General features: G+C 42.3%; 1 protein-coding gene across 23 annotated transcripts in view; it reads right to left on the bottom strand.

Annotated features, from left to right (window-relative positions):
• Window positions 1-15,335: 15,335 nt before the first annotated feature.
• Window positions 15,336-21,644, bottom strand: part of DST (dystonin) — a 452,944-nt gene continuing 446,635 nt past the window's right edge. For 20 of the 23 annotated variants that reach the window (XM_087856983.1, XM_087856986.1, XM_087856982.1 and 17 more), the window contains 4 exons: window positions 21,181-21,380; window positions 20,625-20,735; window positions 17,199-17,322; window positions 15,336-16,356 (listed from right to left, as the gene is read on the bottom strand). In XM_087856983.1, coding sequence (XP_087713109.1) covers window positions 16,094-16,356; window positions 17,199-17,322; window positions 20,625-20,735; window positions 21,181-21,380 — 698 coding nt within the window. In that variant the 3' untranslated portion in view covers window positions 15,336-16,093. The remainder of the gene's footprint in view (window positions 16,357-17,198; window positions 17,323-20,624; window positions 20,736-21,180; window positions 21,381-21,644) is intronic. The other 3 variants (XM_087856988.1, XM_045802832.2, XM_045802872.2) reach the window with 1 other exon arrangement.

The following is a 21,644-nucleotide window of genomic DNA, read 5'->3' as shown; positions in this document are numbered from 1 at the left end:
TGCTATCAAAGCCGGTAAGTTAGTCACGGCCTGGAAGAGTCGGAAGCTGAGATAAAATGGTCAACAAGCGCATGGGATACAGGATGGACGTTTCTCAAAAAATTAAAACTAGATTTCTATGATCCAGCAATTCCACTTCTGGGTATGTATTTTTAAAAAAACCTCGAAAGCAGGGTCTTGGAGAGCTATTTGTACACCCATGTTCATAGAAGCATTCTTCGCAACAAGGGAAAGGTGGAAGCAATCCAAATGTCCACCGATGGATGAACGGAGAAACAAAATGTGGTGTCTACATACCGTAGAATATTATTCAGCCGTAAAAAGGAAGGAAATTCTGACACGAACGACAACATGGATGAGCCTTGAGGACATTATGCTCAGGGAAATAACCTAGCCATAAAAAAAGACAACTCTTGTATGATTCGGCTTACATGATTAGAATGGTAAATTTTATGTTACGTGAATTTTGCCACAATTAAAAATAAAAATTACATATAGCCAGACATTTTTAGGTCAGGGAAAAGCAAGGTATACTAGAGTTTCTATAATATGCAAATATTTTTGGCTAAGGAAGAGGAATAAAAGTATAACCTCTGATTTCTTTCTTTGTGTGTATACATATTTATGTGTGTGTATATGTGTGTGCACTTGTGTATACACGTATGTGTCTATATACACACACCTATATTCATACCAAGAACCAGTGGAAGAATAAGTAGGAAACTAATAAAATGGGGTGGAGGGAGGTGGGACTCAGACTTCTTGTGACACCTTTTTAATAGTTTTGACTTTTGAATCAAGTAAATGTATTGTCTATTAGAAATCAAACTGTTCAAGTATTAAATGGAAGGACGGGCGAAGCCGGGGACAGAGAGGAGGAGAACAGGTGCACCCTCTGGGGGCCTAGTCCTTAATAAACACATCAGCAGTGGCTTTATTCCAAGTGTCTGCAGTACCTGTTCGTCTCGAACTGAGACAAACGGGAGATTAAAGGGAAACTGCTAGGAGACAGGGAGCAAAGGCCAAAGGATTCCGGAGCGAGAGGCGGGGGCGCGCCAACCCGCCCAGGATGCATGAGGCCCAGCACCTTGCTGAGGATGGAGGAATCCAGGGAAGTGGGGACCTGGAAATGTCCCCGGAGAGCTGTAGGTTACAGATGAAGGGAACCGCAGCTCCAGGAGGGACAGAAGGCCATGTCACCCTGGAGGCCCAAGGAACATAGGGTCCAAAGGAGAAAGAGCAAAAAATGAACTTTATATACTGGGCTGGACTCGAAGAAGAATCCTGGAAGGTTTCAAATGCCACTTTTGGGGGGGGGGAGTTAGTGTACATCGGGGTCCTCTCTCCCCATATGGAAAGACAGTGTCCCCAACTAACGCCTTGATGCCTCAGCTCTCTCTGTGGAGACTCAGTTTACACACTGTACACTCACTCTGGACCCCAGTCAGCTTGACCAGCATCCTGGCAGTTGAAACCAAGGATACCTTCTCTCCGTGGTTGCCTCTCCTTCTTCCCCCAGGCAGTGCCAATTCACCCCTTTGGTCCTGGGCTGGCAGAGCAAAGCGGGTTTGGTGAGCAGGGTATTATTTTTCTCGGAAAACTGTTCTCGTGCAGCACACGTTCTTGTCGGACGCATTTCCAGAACTAGTTCGGTCGGAGCGTGCGTGCATTGAAGGGTCTGATACATACTGCCAAATTGTGTCCTAAAGACGCCGTTCAAGTTTCGCTCTGGAAGCAGCGCGTTTCGGGGGCTGGCTCTATCACGTTCTCGCCAGCACTGTGCACAATCAGACTTTTCTCTATTTGCCAAACTACTGGGGGAGAATGTGATCTCATACCTCAGATTCGAGTAGAGTTAGCCATTTATATTCTTCTGTGAATTGCATTTTCATGTCTATTAAGAAAATTTTAGGGGTGCCTGTGTGCCTCAGTTGGCTAAGTATCGACTTTTGATTCTGGCTCAGGTCATGATCTTAGGGTCCTGGGATCGAGCCCTGTGCGTTGGGCTCCCCACTCAGCAGAAAGTCAGCTTGTCCCTCTGCCCCTCCCCCCGCTCATGCTCTCTCTTTCCTCCCTCAAATAAATACATGAAATCTTTAAAAAAAAAAAAAAGGAGAAAATTTTATCCTTTGCCTTTATAATATTTTCCCCAGTTTGTCCTTTGACTTTGTGGTAGTTTTTTGAAGGGCGGGCATTTATCCACCTTTCCTTCATGGTTCCTGTGATTTTGTGTCTTGCTTAGAACGGCTTTCCTCACTCTAAAACTATATTTTTAAAAAATTCTCTTTCATACTGTCCACCTTTTCCAGTTTGGTTTGGGTAGGGTACCTAAACAGAATCTTAGTTAGAGGTGAGGCAGGTTTCCACCAGTTAAAATAAAGAAAACATTTCATAAAACCGGGCATTTTTCTTCGATATCTGTTCCCCCCAAGATGTTACGGCTCTGGTTTCTGCCTCTCTAGGGGCATTTGCAAGTATTTCTCATAATTGTAACCTAAAAATACATCCATAGAGATATTGCTACCACCAAGCATAGCACAAGTGAGTCTCGGCGCCGTGGGCAGCCAGCCAGGGCTTGTTTTCACAGTCTTAACAACAGTTTCCAGTAAACAGATTACACCGTGTGGGAGAACCAAATTTGAAAGGGGCCTCAGTTGAACTTTCATTATTTGTCAATTATCAGCATGAAGCTACTTAAAGATTTCACGTGACCAGTCGTTAATACCACGGGCTAGAAGATATCCATTAAGGAAGAATTCTAAAGGGTTTCATTCAGAAACATTAAGACAGGTTTCCAAAGCAATGGTTCCATCGACTTCAAAATAGGGCCAACTTTTAACTTATCTTCTTATGTGATTTGGAGAGTCTGCCAGAAATTATTTATTCTAATCCCCACCTCCAGGAAGAATACCCCCAGTGCCTTATTCTTTGGGGGTACAAAACAGCAAAAATACTGGATATATTACTGCATGTTGGTGGTGAAAATTCCAGAATTCCTGGTAGGAATACAACCCACCGTATAAATCTATTTCCAAGGATCTCCACCACCAATACAGTTCAAGAAATATTAATAAGGAGCAAAATGTTCTCTTTTGCATTCTCCGCTGTCCCCTGCACCTACCAGGGGCTGGACCGCAGGGAGATGATCCTGCCAAAGGAATAAGAAACAGAGAGAATGGAAAGACCATAAAAAGCCATTGTTCCTTGGGGGTCCTGGGGTGGTGCAGTCAGTTAAGCGGCCAACTCGTGGTTTTGGCTCAGGTCTGATCTCAGAGTCAGGAGATCGAGCCCCATGGTGGGCTCCGTGCTCAGCACTGAGTCTGCTTCACATTCTCTCTCTCTCTGCCCTTCCTGCTCATGAGCATTGCCCTCTCTCTCTCTCTCTCTCTCTAATAAATAAATACATGTATTTTTAAAGCCATTGTTCCTCAAAGGCATGAACTGTAGAGTCATTTGAGTCGTCCCCAGCCGCTAGCCCATGAAGATGATGAAATCTGGACTCCACCCTCCACACCACCCCACCTCTGCTCCTTCTGACCCTCAGATCCTCAATTCCGCATCTGCATGTGATCAAAAGTGTTTTTCATCACCAGCACCTGAAAATATAACCTTTCCCAGGCAGGGTAGCCAGATTCAGCAAATAAGAATACGGGATGCTCTGTTAAATTTGAATTTCAGATAAACAACGAATAATATTTAGTAAAAGAATATCCTATGCCATGTTTGGGACTTCGACTAACAATTTCTATCATTATCTGACATTCAAATTTAGCTGATGTCCTGTATTACATATGACAACTCTACTCACAAGGCAGCCACCTTAGAACAGCTATAATGAATAAGAACTTGTTCTCATGATGAAATAAAAGTCTGTCTTCTGCCCATTGGTGGTCCTTCAGATATTTAAAGAAAGCTATGGAAGGTATAAGGTCAGACAAACTTGGTTTTAGTTTTGTTACTTTGTTACTTAGTTACTTTGTTACTCTCTGTTTTCTCTTCTCTACGGGGAAACCATTATTATTATAGCTCTCAGAAGCCCCAGATAATGTCGTTCAGCCTAGTCAGAGTGGTGGTTGAAATCTGCTACAATTCTGAATAATGTTAATGGAAATTTAGAGAAGGCTGTTATCACAACGGTACAACACTAAAATTGCTGTTACCCCTTTCCCGGGAGATGAAGGCAAGTATCAGAGAATGTTTAGTGTCAGAGAATGCTTAACTGCTGATGACATATCGTCTGTATCTAGCCATCATGAAGATGGGCTTGGGAGTCTGTTGTCTCAAAAGTCCAAAGAGCATTTCTAAGCTATTCACGAAGGTTTTAATAGTTATTTCTCAACTACAGTAACTATACTGTTGAGAGAGATTATGTTCATTATAGAGAATAAATGTTAGTTGTTGGAAAATAATTGTTGTTAGCCCATTTAAAAGTTGAAGTGAATTTTTTATCAAAGTTGTGATAAGTCACCTATTAACTGTGATTTCACTGATCTATTATGATTAAAGTAAAGGGCTCCTGGGGGGCTCAGTCAGTTAAGCGTCTGCCTTGGGCTCAGGTCATGATCCTGGGGTCCTGGGATTGAGCCCTGCATCGGGCACCGCATCGTTCTCCCTGCTCAGCAGGGACCCTGCTTCTTCTCCCTCTCCCTTTGCCTCTCCCCCCCCCCAACTTGTGCTCTCTCTCTCCCTCTCAAATAAATAAATAAAATATTTTAAAAAAATAATTAAACAGTATACAAACTGTGCAGATTCTCTTTCAAAAATAAATTTCTTTGGAATAACTAACTTGTATGCATTTATACTAAACATACAACATAAAACCTTATTCTTCCATATTATTATAACCATTTCCAGTGTGGTTCTGAGCTGCGTCCTGGTCCCTCACCTGTAGAAATCAGCCAGTTGCCCACATCTTATAATGAGGTACCACAGTGAAGCAGGATTTTCTCCTCCCTTGTGCTGGACACCATATTTTTAGTAATAAAACTCAAGATCATTTGGCACATTGGCAACTGACTTCCACTGAGCTGTCAGCTTCAACCACTTTTTGTTCTTAGATATGCTGTGGGTAAATTTCTCATATTTTGCATTTGGTTTCCTCATTCCCAAATTTATAAAACTTGTTAAAATTTAGCTTTTATTTATAGGTTGCAAATCTAGCATATCCAGATTATTTTTGTACTCTTCTAAATGATTTAGAAACTCAAGCTTTGAGACAGGATGACTGAAGAATCTTATGTTTAAAAACTAAAAGAGACTCCCTCTGTGTAGCATATTTAAAGGAAAGGGGTTTTTCTTACCACCAATCTCTTGGTAACCATCGTTCAGGTCAGTTTACAGACACGGGTGACCAGATGGCTAATCACTCTAAAGTATCTAACAGGGAGGCCATGAAAGGAAGGTAATTAACAAAGATGATAGCAGGTCTTTGCAATATTCTGAGCTTAGCAGAAAGTACATAAGCTTTATTTTGCATTTTCAAACATGTGTTCTAGAATCAGGTGATTGAGGTGCCTGGGTGGCTCAGTCAGTTGAGTCTCTGACTCTTGATTTGGGCTCAGGTCTTGATCTCAGTGTCCTGAGTTCAAGCCCCGCATTGGTCTCCAATTCAGAGCTTACTGAAAAAAATAAAATAAAAAAAAAAGAATCAGGTGATCATTTTTCCTTAATATTTTTCCACAGACCTATTGGTAGGTACACATCACATAATGTAGTTCTATATCTAGGTTTGGAACAGCTTTCTATCTGGCGGTGGGGAAGAAAAGGCGCTTCTCTGCAAAGACCATCCTTCATCTTAAGAGGCATAAGCACCACATGCCAGAGATAAGAGGCAGCTAACTCTAAACCAAGATCACTGATTCTTGGCACGAAAGATGGACTCCTCCATCCGACTGGAGCCATAATTCAGCTTAATCCTAAACAATGTTTACATATTATCCTCTAAAACTGAGGATTTCCTTGCAAAGCTCAGCACAAACCAATTGTGCATTTCGAATATACATCACAATGTAAAAGAACCACATTTCTTGTTGCTTTCCAATTGTCATTTTAAACCCATCTGGCTATCTCTCTACTCTTTCCCTACACTTAGCTCTCGGGTAAGTAATGTTTATATAAACTAAGTGAATTCTATTTTTTTTTTAATATGTACTTTATTTCACCTTTTTTTGGCAAGAGAAGCAGGATGGGGAGAATATATTTTTAGGTTTGTTTTTTTTTTTTAAGTTGCTAAAGCACTCAAATTAGGAACAGATAAGCAAGAAACTGATGAATAAGATGTGGGCCAGGACGCAAAAAATAACTGAAAAATAACCACTCACACAAGTAGCATGGTATAGTAGAAAGACGACGGGCTTTGGGTTCAGCAAGAACAGGCTAATAAACATGGATCCCTCTACTTATTAACTAGGGGACTTCGAGCATGTAATTCTCAGAGCCTCAGCTTCATCAAATTCCTTATCAGCAATTTGGGATAACTGCTATTTCTTTTTTCTTTTCTTTTCTTTTTCTTTTTTTTTTTGAGAGAGGGAGAGCTAGAGAGCACACAAAGGGGGTTTAGGGAGCAGCAGCGGGAGAGGGAGAAAAATCTTAAAATCTTAAGCAGAACCCGTGCTGAGTGGGGGAGCCGTCACAGGGCTTGATCTCAATTGTTTCTGGGTTGTTTAACAATAACTCAGAGGGAAGCGGGCTCGTGCCTGCTGCGAAAAACTCTCAACAGTGCCGGCTCATGAAGTGTTCTGTGCACTTTGGTCTTCTAGAGAATGCTATGAAGCTGTTCCTCTGACTACGAAAGTGATCTTACTGGCACAACCCAAATGTCAAACCACACTGAGATGTGTGTGCAAAGGAGAGAGGGCCCATAAAAGCATGTTTTATCTGTTGCCAAGCTTCCCCCCTGCTTCACAAAAGAGTGTAGGTCTTTCACAATTCATGCACTGCAAATGTGAGTTCCCTTGGAAAAAATTTTGAATGGGTTACTAACTCTGACCAGCTAGTTAATTCCTTGGAGCTCCTAGACCGGAAAGGAGCATTTAGGTGCTAGTGACAAGTACATATTCCCAGCCATGAAAATACTGTCCTCCAGTAGAGAGAATCTAATGTTTCCACATAACAGCAACCTAGAGCCTCCAGGGTTACAAAGAAGGGGAGTTAAGAAGAAGGGAATTGGGGCAAGGCAGCATTTAACCAAGAAGGAGTGAGGCGGGTTCTAGTGAATTCCCAGCCTAGAGTCTTCACCCCATCAATCCTCTCAACCTATTTGAAAAATGTATAGTCATTAACTTCCCTGTGCCTCTATTGTCCCTCTATTAGGGAACCATTGATGCTCATTGTACTCTCTTTTTGCTGTTGTTGCAAATGTCAGACAACACTCCTATGGCCTGGAATAGACAATCTTTGCTTGGATGTTTGTGTTGTTTATTTCCTAGTAGTACAAACAGCTTTTCAGTAAAGTGAAGTTTTGAAGTTCCTCTTCCGATCTAGATTATGCTGAACCAGTAATTGGATTTTGATGTGTCCTACTCTCCATGTGTGATAAAAAGGATTTTGAGATTTTCTAGAGATTTTAAAACCCTTTCTTCATTACATAAAGAAGTTAAACGATTAGAATACAGCTATTATGATTTAGTATTGTGGTAGGCAGCCTTCAGAGATGGCCTTCAGTGACCCCTGCCTCCTGCTAGTCATGCCCTTGAGTGTGGGCTAGACCTCGTGATTTGGTTCTAACAGAAGATGGCAAAAGTGATAGGATGTCATTTCTGTGCTTAGGTTATGCAGACTATGACTTCATCTTGTTGGGGTCTATTAGAGGGGGCCACGCGGCAAGGAACCGAGGGTGGCCTCTAGCCAACAGCCAGCAAGGAACTGAGGCCCTTAGTCCAAAGCCCATGAGGGATGGAATCTTTTTTTTTTTTTTTTTTTTAAGATTTTACTTATTTATTTGCCAGAGAGCTCCCTGCTGAGCAAGGAGCCCGATGTGGGGCTCGATCCCAGGACGCTGGGATCATGACCTGAACCGAAGGCAGATGCTTAACCGACTGATCCACCCAGGTGCCCCAGGGATGGAATCTTGACAACCAACCAACCAACCAACCAACCAACCAACCAGTGAGTGAACTTGAAAGTGGATCATGCCCCAAAAGAACTGTGACACAGATGACTGAGGGCTCAGCGGGAATCTTGACTGCAGCCTCATAAGAGATCTTGAAGCAGAGGACCCAGCTAAGGTTTGCCCAGATTCTTGACCACAGAAACTCTGAGATAAGTTGTGTGAAATCACCAAGTTTTGGGGCAATGGTTGTCCAGAAACGGAAATCAACACAAGTATCACCCTATTTCTGGTTTTAAAGACTAAAGTAACTACAGATAAACAAGGTACAGTGTCTTTGGCCTTTTTTAGTTTAAATATATAACAGGATACCAACAAGGAAATACAATATGACTTTGAAAATTTAAGACAAAGTAACAATCACCCACAAAATTTATCAGTGATTTATTCTGAGTAGTGGGGTAATGAGTGATGTTATTTTCTCTTTGTACTTTTATGCATTTACTAAATTTTCTACAGTTAACAAGGGTATTATTATAGAAATTGATAATGAAATGTATCACTGAATGTGTAAGAATCCCACTTTCCAAATGCAGTCAGTATAAATCAAATGTACTAAATAAAAGTGCTTCATTGCATTAACTACCTTGTAAACAGGGTTTGACAAAAGCAAAGGATTCTGACACTGATATGTTAAACTGACATTTAAGAGACGCATTTTCAGGGGCGTCTGGGTGGCTCAGTCAGTTAAGCATCTGCCTTTGGCTCAGGTCATCATCTCAGGCTCCTGACATTGGCCCGCACTGGGCTCCCTGCTCAGCAGAGAGTCTGCTTGAGCTTCTCTCTTCCCTCTTCCTCTGCCCCTCCCCCCCTGCTCATGCTCTCTCTCAAATAAAATAAAATCTTTAAAAATAAATAAAATAAAAGATACATTCTCAGGGGCGCCTGGGTGGCTCAGTCGGTTAAGCCCTTGACTCTTGGTTTCAGCTTAGGTCATGAAGTTAGGATTGTGAGATCCTGCCCTGCATAGGGCTCAGTGTGGAGTCCGCTCAGGATTCTCTCCCTCCCCTTCTGCCCCTTCCCCTGCTTAGTCTCTCTCTCCAAAACAAATCAATCTTTTTAAAAAATGAAAGTAAAAGTGAGCAAAAGAACATATGCATGAAAGCATGAACATAATTTGAAATATATTTGAATGATAGAATCAGGATAAATGCACCACCTTGTAAAGCCCTATAGTCAAACTAAGCAAAAACGAAGCAGGAAAATCTGAATGTACATCATTCCTTACATTTCTTTCTTAGATGTTTTTTGGTTAGGTCACATGATTTAGATCTCCACACCTGAAACTGAGTTTTGAAAAACACTGGATTTGAAAATACCACACCATGACCTGGTCAGTGAAGAGTTCCAACATTTATCCGCATATCTTGTCAATGAACTTAAGCAAAAGGCAGAATATTTAAATTCAATTCAAGTCAGTCATTTAGGATACTTACTTGGCATCAGGAGGAATCAGTACTCTGGTAGCTAAGTGATGAGTCAATTACGCATCTTGAAATGGTTGGAGGGAAAAGAGATGTTAAATATTAGCTGTCTCAAATCAGACCATCTTACTCAGCAAACTGATATTAAAAGGTTGCTACTTTTTTGGGAACCAGATAATTTGATGAGACATGAAACAATGGAAAATTAGTCTAGTTATGGAACATAAGACATTTCCAACACTCCGATTATCTTAAGATGAAGTTTGCTGCTCTGGAAAGTCCAGATGTGGTGTGGCTTCCTGACAGAGGTCGTGATCATGTATTCTTTATGAAGATACCATCTTTAGAAAAGAATGCAAGGCCCTGACATAATGGGGACGTGTAGTGCAATGACTAGTGGTCTCAGCATGAAAAGATTTATCTATTCTGTGATTTTCTTGGACAAACAACCAGCCCTCTAGCTTCACTTAAGTTATTCATTAAATGCAAATAATACTTACCTACTATTTCAGTGACTAGTTGGGAACCTCAATTACATATGTATTTGTGTTCAGAGCTTTATAAACCCAAACTGACACACAAACATTAAGACTAAAATATCAACGTGGGCATAATCACGTACCTGAAGAAACAGAAGTTATCCCAGGAGGACAACTCCAGATCAACCCATGATCAGACGCTGTATAGTTTACATCTGAAGACGTTGCTTCAAACCTGTTCTATTTCCCTGAATTCACTGGTCAATTCCCACGTAGGTATACTGGGACTGACGTGTTGACCAGAACATAGTTCCACAATGGCTTATTTTTGAGACAAACTTTCCTATGCTAGTAATTAAAAACATAACCATGTTATGCCTTTCCACCCTGGTTGGTCCCCCTTTCAAAAATGTAGTCTTTATGGCAACCCATTTTTAACTCTTGCCCACAGCCAGATTTAGTAAGTATATATCAACATGCTATACCCCTGAGGCCTGAGACTTCTGCCTTCTTGAAAAGCAAGAGCTACACACACACACACACACACACACACACACACACACACACACACACACGCCCTAGCTACTTGGGGCTTTGAAGCACAGCTTATCTGAGCTGAAATGCAGCATCTTCCACCCGTTCCTCGAATCTGGAAGTTGACTATTATTGCTTTCTCCATGCAGATTCTGCTATAAGCACAATAAAAATCAATGAAGACATGGGACAGCCGAGAGTAATTAACAAAATGCTAAGGCCACCAGAATTCACATTCTTGCAACCCTTAGACAATGCCCCAAATATAAGTCACTCTCGGTCATACAGCCGCTCCTGTGTGCTCATTCACGCTGCTCGTGCCTTCTACCGCCCTGATCCAAACTCCACTACACAGTGTGCTTCCTCCCAAACCCTCTCCTCTGGGGAGCCTAAAATCATCCTCTGACCTCTGCTTACTTCCACTGCTCTAACCCTTTGCTCTTTCTGTTGAACCTGACTGGACGAAGCCCAGCTGTAAATCAATTAACTTTCTGTCCCCTCAGTTCCTACACTAGGTCGCACCCTGTAGATCAGAGTAACTACAAACCCATGGTCTCAGCTACTTCAAACCTTCTTTGCTCAACTCCAAAACCTTAACCTATGACCTTTTCCTTAAGGCAGGACACTGTATCTTCTAATTTGTTGAGAAGTCAGTGCAGAGTAACTCCCTTAACTTCTCTTGTCCCATCTTAATCACTCTTTCTTCACCTCAAAAAGGCATGTCCCTCCCCACGAGGACAATTCTTCCAACGTAATGATGTCAGGAAAAGACATGGGAAGCAGGGAGATAAACAGGTGATGGTTGTGGTAGGACAGGTGAGGTAACAAGGGCTAGAAGAAAACTGTGGCTTTGGGAATATTGATCTATTCCCCCCAACCCCCAACACTGACTTTTGGGAGACTAACCAGGGCTATAATCACATACAACCACTAGCAAAGGGGTGAGACCTTGCATAACTAGGAGCAGAGGGGAAAGGAACTTTGTAGCAAGCTTCTACCCTGTGGAAAAGATGGCTGAGAAGTGGCAGAAGAAAACAGTGTAGAACAGTGATCTCTAAAGTAGGATGCGTGCAAGGTGACTGCATAGGATGTGGAAAAATAAAATGTCTATTTATAATTGCATTTTGTCTGAAAGAAGAGGAGGAAATTAACCTTCTCGAACATTTACTACGGACTGACAGTGGTGCCTGCCTTCCGGTCATTCAGCGTCCTCCTACGATCTGTACCCGAGGTGACCTGAGGACAGAGTGGGAGTCTCAACAGCTCCCCAACTCCTCAGCTTGCTTTCAGCATGTAGACTGCAGTTTATCTATGCCAAGCTGGGTGAATTTACAGAGTTTATCTCTTTTAATGACATAATCTACAAAAGGTGGCTTACATGGATCCCTGCAAAGAAACCATGAATTTAAGACACTTAAGATGCAATAAACAAACAAGAAAGGGGCAGAGAAGAAGCCCTTCATCAGCCACTTCATGAGTTGCACTAGGGAGGATTTGACAAAAATTTGGCCAAAAAACCTGTCAAGGCTGTTTAAAATACGTACTATACCCACGCTGGGGTTGTAAAGGTAAATCTCACTCTAACATTATATTGCACCTTGAAAATTAGCGAATGGTAAAATACATGCAAAAAAGACCTTAGAAGAAGAAATTAATAGGCATGCATTGGAAATGTTTGCTCAAAAAACTCTTATTGATGGAAATACACTACTGAAGAGTGTGGAGACCACTGGCAGAGAAGTTAGACTGTGAGGCCATGGGAGCTGAATATCCTAATCTTTACCCTGGGGTAAAAGTAGCTATACTTTCAGATTAGTAGCATTCTAAAAGAATGCTTTGTTTTGGAGGCTAACTTTTGAAAGCTTTTTAATCTCTATTTTATGCTCATATCCTATGCAGTCTTTAATTGCAAATAATGGAGTATGATAGAAATATGGGTAAACTGATACAAAATTCCTTTGAACATATTTTGCTTTGCCTATATTCTTAGTGTGTTGGAGGCGGAAGAATGAAAAGTTCCCATTTTTGTTCTCCTTCACCCTAACTAGATATTCATTTCCATAGACTCTGAAATTATATAAAATCAACCAAAGTTGAACAATTCAGTAAGTTAAGTCAGATTTTAACTAGTCAATTGAACTACTGCACAAACAAGTCACCCATGACCCCATTCTCTTCCCAGATTTTGGTAACCATCAAGTCAATCCCTAACATGACTGCAGGGAACTTATTAAAGTACTGAAAGACAAAGTATTCATCCTTGCCTTCTTCGTAGGACCCCAAAGGTAAGTTCACAGCCAAGTGGCAATGTAGTCAGATACACACAGGGAAGCTTGGGCACTGGCCCATATACTGTTGGGTGCTTATCGGATCACCCATCTGACATTTTTATTGCACACGCATTTCAAAGCACCTTGTCAAAAAAAGGAGTAAATCACCGCACCACATTAGTTTCCCTTCTGGTAAACATTTAAAGCAAGTTTTAACATGATTTAAAAAAAAAAAAAAAAGAGCAAACAAGATCCTTTCCCAGCTTCTCATCCTTTCACCTTTACAGGTGAATTCCTGATGGCCAAAAGGGCACCTCCCAGCATTTGCCACGGAAGGAACCAGATCTGAGATTTGGCCAGGCCCATCTACTTCTTCACTGACATCAAAGAGGATGCTCCATTATTTCAAAAGAAGGTAGCAAACAGTACATGAGAACTGGTAGTTTTTATTTTTAAGACAAAAAATCTACTCCATGATTCCCTAATGCTTAATAACTGTTAAATTAATTAAACAAGATGGCCATTTGACCAAGGTGGCTCTAAGGCCTTGGTGGCCTACCTTAGCAAACCGAAATCTAAGCCTGTAAATGCCTCCATATTAAAAAATCAAAATACCAAGGACAACCAATCACAAACAGCCAACTAGGTCTTAAGCAGTAGACAATCAATAATTTCCTTCGTTTCTTCTGCTTGCTCTCTGGAAGTCTCTTCCCCTGAGCTCCTTCTGTCGGTGGAGGGCACCCACCCACTTCTAGTTTTGTGCTGCCTGCTTCCAATAGATTTTTGCTCACACACACTCCTAAAATTTTTAATAAAAATTCTTCGGTTGTCTTTTAACAGAACCACTTTAAGATTTTTGGAGTTGATTCATTTCAATGTCCTGTTTTTTAAAGAAAAAGAAGAAAACAAAGAAAGAAAAGTAAAAGGAAGGAGTGTGTGTAGGGGGAGAGGTATGTCTGCTGCAGTCCCTGAAACTTCTGCAAGGACTCTTCAGAACTCAGCCTGAGGATCAAGGATTAGCTGGAGAGGAAACAAGTATCAGGCATCAAATTCTGAAAAGCTTCCCATGAGGGCAACTGCTGATAACTAGGAGCAGTTCTTTACGAATTCTCTGAAATATCTTACACCACTTATTTAACTACAAAAAAAACCCCACCAAACTCTTCCCCCCACCCCCAGCAAAATCCCTAGGTCTTTAACAGGCTTTCAAATAGGCTGAGATAAAATCATTCCCTTAAATTTGTGTTTGAAGTGGAAATGTGATCATACACAAAGCACCACAGGGATAACAAAAATTTCAGCTGCTTTCTCAGATGACACGTTTGTAATCAAGTGCATGAATTGTAACATGTGATCTATCAGGTTAGGATTACTGTTTCCATCAAGAGCTCCCACCTGAGACCCATGCTTTGAGAAAAAAGGAATGACCATGACTTCCAAGTGGCCCCTAGTTTCTGTCTGTGGAGACTCCACTGTTGGCCTCCATGAAAAAAGGCCACGCAGGGAAAACATAAATGCTATCTATCCCCTTGAGCCTGAGCACCACCCCTGCCACTGGCTGAAATAAACGGACAGAGTTATGGGAAAAGTCACGACCTGTCATGACCAAAATAACAATCTGCCATTCTTCTAATTATGTATGTTTTTAGAAGATTTATTTATTTATTTTGGAGAGAGCACCAGTGGGGGGAAGGGCAGAGGGAGAGGGAGAGAGAGAAGCAGACTCCTGCTGAGCGTGGAGCCCGACACCGGGGCTCGATCCCAGGACCCCAAGATCATGAGCTGAGCCAAAACCAAGGTTCAGACCCTTAACCTGACTGGGCCACCCAGGCTCCCACTTCTAATTTGACGTCATTTTTGTATTTAGGAAAATTCAATCATGTGATTTTTAAATGTACACAGGCCAGAAGAATACCACTAGATCACCTTAATAAAAGCAGTCACCCTGTCACACATCCCCTGGTTTTAGTTCACGGTTTTTTTAGTGATTTCCTTATTTGTTTATTAGCTTATTAACTGTTTCTCCCTTGAATATAAGATGGTAAGGGACCTGCAGCCTCAGGGTAAGACAGTGGCTGGCACACGGTTGGTACTAAAAATATTTGTAGAATATTAAATATTTGTTAATAATTCTTATTACATATTATATATTTTATCCCTGTGTTGTGATGTCCCCCAAACTCACCCTGTCATGCTATTAGTAGAAATACATCATACATACAACCTTTACTCAAAGCAAACAAACGATAGAAAAAGTTCTTTAAATAATCAGTTATTCCATATGTTCAAGTGAATATGTTTTATTAAATGCATACTAATATCTTTCTATAGTATGTGAGTATACATAATAAATTAAAATGTATATATTTATTAAATATAGATATAATACCAGAACATGATTATTTCAGATGAGAAATCAAAATAAACCCATTTGTAAGTATCTTTTGGTCACTCCAAATTGATATTGCTCATAAAAAAATACACGGATTTTCCCTGGGGAAAAAAATTAATTCCATAGCAATGTAGTTAAGGGACATGTTTTATTTCATAGCTTTCTGCAAGCAAAATTGCTTTGATACAAAATGAGTTCAATGATACAGGTGCTACTGTCCACTCAAGCAAAAGAAAACCTCACATTTATATGAATGCACTTTATAATTATATTCTTACAGTATAATAGGTCTAATATCCAGGACGCCTCTGGCCTCCTGGGAAGCCGCGGCCCGGAAATGCTGCCAGGTTCTCGGGCATTCCAGCACCGCCAGTGCCTAGAGTAACTTGCTGTGAGTTCTCGGCCAGATACTGCTTTAAAGGACTGTGTGTGGACGTGCTGTCTGCCCTCCATCTTTAAGTTTACATTTAAGTCATCTCAAAATATATCCCAGGTGTGTGTCTTTTGGCTTTTCGGAGTTTCGACAGAAGCAAGACGATGTCATGAGGTATCCGTACCATGAGCTGCGGCCGCAGCGCGGTGGCTGACGGAGCGGGGACTTACCTGCCGGCGCGGCCGTGGGCGCTAGTGCGCGCCACACGCTCCGGTGCAGACGTGGGGGCGCCGGGGCAACTCCTGCCTCCCCCCACATACGATGTGACTTGAACCCCAGAACAGCTGACACAAACTTATACAGATAAAATAAGACAAATACACAAATAAGGCCATCTGCAGAATTTTAAACTCACTTCTTGCAATTATTTCACAATAATTTCTACATCATATTTTACATCTTTCAAACTTAAATAATAAATGCTCAAGGAAGGGCCGCGGCGGAACCGACTGCACTATCTCTTGGAGGACTTGTCCAATTTGCTGGCAGGTGATTTCCTCTGGGGCGTGGGGATTTTGGAAGGCTTGGCTGTGGACGGCCGAGAACCTGCTCGGGGGGTAGGCCTGTGTGTCTGGGGGACAGTCTCCACGTCTGAGCACACGGACTGGATTTCCGAAATGTCAAAGTCTGATGCGTCACTGCCTCGGCGGCTGCTGGCCCTGCTTCCCGCTTTGCTTCCGGCTCGGCTTCCCGGTCGGCTGGGAGTCTTCTTGGGATCTGGGGAGAGAGCACAGGGCCGAACCACCCTTTATTAGTACTGGATCCCTGTGCAACACGGTCTCGGGTCCTAATGCCACCTTGAATCCCCACAATTTTCTTGTCATCTGTAGGCACTCGGCAGACACCTGTGGGCTCACGGCCGTTTTCCGTTCCACTAGAGAAGGTAGCCTCACTCGGGGTCCACGTAATACACAAAAAGCTAGGCTTACAAACTAAAGATACGTCTGGGCTGAGTCACTGAAAACAGGATTTCACTGACTACAAACAGGTACAAGGAGTAAACCTATAATTTAAGATGACGCTTTCCAAAGTTCAACGTGTGTGCCCAGGGCTGTGTGCAAACACGGGGAAACCCTTAGGTGTAAGTCTGGCCCAAGGATAAGTGAATCAAAGCACACAGGAATTTGAAAGAGAAGACCTGAAATTTGAAAGATGCCTCATGCAGGCTGAGCCCAGAACCCCAGGGCCGGGGTTCACTGTTCTGAGAAGCAGCAGAAGCAGCAGGGGCGTCAGGCCCAGCACGGCTGGGTGTTTCCAACCACCCACAAGAGAGCCCCGGGCAACTTCTGAGCCGGCGGAAGGGCCCAGACCCTCCAGCGAGAAGCGGTAGGACACGGCTGTGGTGGGTCTCATGCTCATCTTTCTTTGGTACTTTCCAAAAGTGGTTTTCCTGTCCCTTAGTCTCATGACTCGTGTATCCCCTACCGCCACTGGAGGACTGGGGCGAGGTGTCATTTCGAAAGAATACAGCATCGTCAATTCGCTCTCTCAGCCCCAGTGAAGAAGAGCAGGGGTCCCACCGCAAGAAGCCGTTAGAGACAGACCCGCGCCGCACTCACCAGCAAACTGTGTCCGGACTCTGGCCGCCGCGGTGGTTATCAAGCCACTGTCGTCCCCAGAGTGGAAGCCTTTCCCTGATAAGTAGCCGGGCAGTCGAAGCTTGCTTCCTTGGATTGGGGTGCCCTGTATTTAATCAGCGAAAGGACGTTTCAAGAAACTGCTCCTGTTGCGTGACCGTCGGCTAACAGCACAGTACAGATGGTGGAAACCCTCTTCAGGAGAGGGAGTGGGAGCGGGGCCGGGGGGAAGCGTTTTCGATTAAGCGCCACATGGGGTTCTCACCGCTCGCTTTCCTAATTTCTTATTCTCTCCCTGAATTCAAAAGGAATTCATGTTGAAGAGAAAACATAAAAATAGAGGTCCCCAAATGACAGCAAGGGGGGGGGGAAAGCAAATTAAACTGTGAGCACATTAGTATCTTCCAGGTTGTCGGTGAATATTACAGAGTTAGGAGAGTCCTGCCAGAAAAATGGGGAGCGCATGGTACAGAGAGAGGGCATGACTCCGAGAAGTTGTGCTTGGATATTCTGTTGCCTTCAAAGCTTTTAGGGAACCAGACAGAAATGAACAGACAGAATTAGAACAATAAGTAAATAATGCCCAAACAGTCATCTTTTAAACACACTTAGCTGCCAAAAACATGCAGTGGCATTTTCGAACTTGGTACCACGCCACTGTACCTACTTCCAATACCTTCTATGGCCTCTCCACACAGAACACGGAGGCGATGCTTAGGGAGAACTCTTCAAAAATTCTTATAGGAGTTCACAGAGAATGCCTGAAGCAATCATGACTATGAGATTTTATTATAAGTCTAAAATCACTGCATTTTTTCCAGATCATTACAACATTCTAAAAATTCTCCCAAAGTTAAAAAAATAAACAGAAAGAAGTATAAGGGGGGGCGCCTGAGTGGCTCAGTCATTAAGCATCTGCCTTCAGCTCAGGGCATGATCCCCGGCGTTGTGGGATCGAGCCCCACATCAGGCTCCTCTGCTATGAGCCTGCTTCTTCCTCTCCCACTCCCCCTGCTTGTGTTCCCTCTCTCTCTGGCTGTCTCTCTCTCTGTCAAATCAATAAATAAAATCTTTAAAAAAAAAAAAGAAAGAAGTATAAGGGATGCCATTTTGCCTCAATGAACTCACACGGAGCTGACTGGAGGAAAGGAATCTATACACATTATGTGTGTGGTTTGTTTTTTAAATTGGTTTTTCCTTATTAGTTGTAAATGTTTAATAAAGTGTATGTAAGACCTTTTGATACTTCAGAGTTGCAACTTAATATAAATGTCATATTTGGAATTCTTTACATATGTACTCTACATATTTAAGGACGGCATTTATATGTGATTTGTACATACATAAAGCTTAAGTTTTCAAAATACTTTTCACGCATGTCAGGATAATTAATCTTCACACTCACCTAATCACAGCTTTTTTATAAATGTGAAAGATGAGGGCCTGAGGAGGGCAGCAATTTGCCCCAGATCTGGCAACTCAGATCTAGTGAAACTCCTAACTTTAAAAGAATCTCAACAATCCACGAAAAGAGCGAGGATCCCCAAATGATGAAACACATCACTCAAGGTGGCAGAACATCATTGCCATGTGAGACCGAAATCGTTCTTCTCAGAAAGACCTGACTGTTCTTACTTTATTGTCACAAACCCTACCTAGTTCTCTTACAGACCCCTCCACGGAAGTATACTATCGTTTTCTCTGTTTGGCTGTTTTGTCTATGAGGCTATTAGAAATGAAACATAATTTTATAGTAGTTAAAATAACACACTTAAACTCTAATCTGGGGGGGTCTCCACTTTTCAAAAATCTGAAATAACACAGCAGCATAGTCCCCCAAATTTAAAACACACATGCCGCTTGAGGCTCCTTAAACCGTTCTCAGTTTTCATAGGGGAAGGGAAGGAAAAATAAAATAAGATGAAAACAGAGAGGGAGGCAAACCATGAGAGATCCTTAACTCTAGGAAACAAGCTGAGGGTTGCTGGAGGGGAGGGGGGCAGGGGGATGGGGTAACTGGGGGATGGGCATTAAGGGGAGCACATGATGGAATGAGCACTGGGTATTATATAAGACTGATGAATCACTGACCTCTACCTCTGAAACTAATAATGCAGTATATGTTAATTAAATTGAACTAAAAAAAAAACTTCTCAGTTTTTGCTACAACAGATCCGTCATAAGTTACAGACGTCTCTAGATAATGTATGATACTAACCCCTCCCACCCGAGGGAAGGGGTGGGCATGAGTGCTCAGGGAAGGAGGGAGAGCTGAAGAAGGGGTTGTTACTGCCTCAATTCTACCACCACCAGCAAGGATCTTCCCATCATTTCCATCTGAGTCATGAGAGTAATAAAACGTTCTCTGCTTACCTCTTATTATTCATGTGAGGATTAAATAATAGGCTAGAAAGTATTTTTGAAAAGCATAAAGGACTTTCTTTCATAAAAGGGTCCTGGCCTTTAACATGAAATTCCCCCTTCATTTCCAGACAGGTTGTTGAGGGACATCCCCCCCATTATTGTGATTCTAATCAAATATGTGATTATTTGGTATCTGTGTGTATCATTTTACAGAGAACTTTTTTTCAAATCTATTTGGTTGACTTTCAATTGAATGTAGATGATCTGATAAACGAACTAAGTTGGCAAATTTTATATGACCTAAATATCTTATCCCCATCAATCATGCCATGTTAGAAAGCAGAAGCATACTCAAACAGTAATCATTAAAGTCTAATAAAGACACACACCTATTGAAAATGCCAGATAACTTCTTGCACATCTCAGCCCCAAACTGCCGTACCGATAACTAAAAGGCTTACGGCCTACCCACCCGGTGTTCTTGGGCAGAAATAAATGTAACAAACATTCGGGGGGACTGTGTTCATAAGGAACGCTCAATAAACATTCTTTTAATGTAAGTAATTTTCTCTTGCAAATGACAGTGCCTCTCACTCTCACCTAAAGGGGGATTACTGTATTTCTTGCCCAAATTATGGCTAGACGCATGAGCATACCAGGAGCTTTAAAAGAAACTGTACTTAGGTCTGAATATAATCTCCTGTGTGTCACTCTCCAAAGAGAGAAAACTCAAATTAAGTATGAGAAAGAGACTAAAAGAACACCAAACAAACAAACAAACAAACACCAAAGGAGGTGCGCGGAGCCTGTAAGTGTGACTACGCTTAGCTTCAGCACTCACAGAGCGACGACCTGTCTGTTCCATGAACCCCTTACTCGGGTGTCTTTCCCGAAATGTTGAGTTGACACCTGTCTTACGGAAGTCTGTAAGAAGACATAGTACTGTCACATGTGCATGTGTTAAGGGAGAGGTAAAGCAATGTTAGTGCGTGACAGTTTCAACGGAAGAAGACTGTTAGACCAGGATCCGGGGCCTTACGGTACCTCGGCAGACGGCACGGAAAAGTCTGCGCACTCTGCTGGTTTACAAGGAGTTGACATTTTGCTGTTTGTCAACCACGGTTTACCATAATTGCGTGTTAGAGGATGGAGAATCTGCATGGAACAACGGCAAATCAAATGTAAAGGACAGCAGATAACAAACCACAGAAAGAGATATTCATAGCCAAGAGTAACGTTTCACGGTAAGAATGATAATTAAAAATAAATGGAAAGACTTGATGGCAAATCATATACACCAAATAAATAAATAAAGCTTTATTTAAAAAGGAAAAAAACACCACTCTGAAAGGTAACTAACGCTCCTAAGTAGATAATCTCCATATGGGCCACAGGGCAAAAACTTGTGTGTATGTGTGTGTATGTATACACACACACACACACACAGAGACATATTTAAACCCTTCATTTGTCATATTGTGAGAAGGGATATGCATGGACAAGACTGGCCACACAAATTCTAGGGTCCTAAAACATTCAAAAGTATACTCGAGACAGCGGTTGCACGGGACAAGGACACCACTTCCTACCCGAGTCCTACCTTGGGTGTGCTGGTGGCGGGGACCTGTGGAGAGGCTGCCTGGCCCGCCTGACTGGAGACAGAAGTGGATCGGTTGGGTGACGCTCCTCGTGATGAAGGCCGTGATCTTCGGCCCCGGGGTCGGAAGGCAGCCATACCCTGACTGGCACCATCTGCTAAAATGAACTTCTCCCGAAGCTCCATGTTTGTCCTTCCTTTAGCTGGATTGTGACACACACAGCAAGGCACGCGGACAGAAGAGGAGGGAAAAAAAAAAAGAGGCGCTCAATCCTTTGCGGGAAAAACCACCACCTGGCACCACAGACCATGTTGAGGAGTTCGAGAACAGCTTTTTGCCATGCCAACTCCAACGCAGCATAACAAAAAGTTAAATGCATTCCTTTACAATGCATTCCTTTTGGATACAAGTAAGTTCGGGGAAGGAAAAAAAAAAAGTGTGTTTATTCTAACACTAGACACCAGCA

Source organism: Ursus americanus, chromosome 29 (genome assembly GCF_024610735.1).
Source record: "Ursus americanus isolate L20-20 chromosome 29, mUrsAme1.1.p, whole genome shotgun sequence".
NCBI lineage: Eukaryota > Metazoa > Chordata > Mammalia > Carnivora > Ursidae > Ursus > Ursus americanus.
This window is presented reverse-complemented; position numbering and strand designations above follow the sequence as displayed.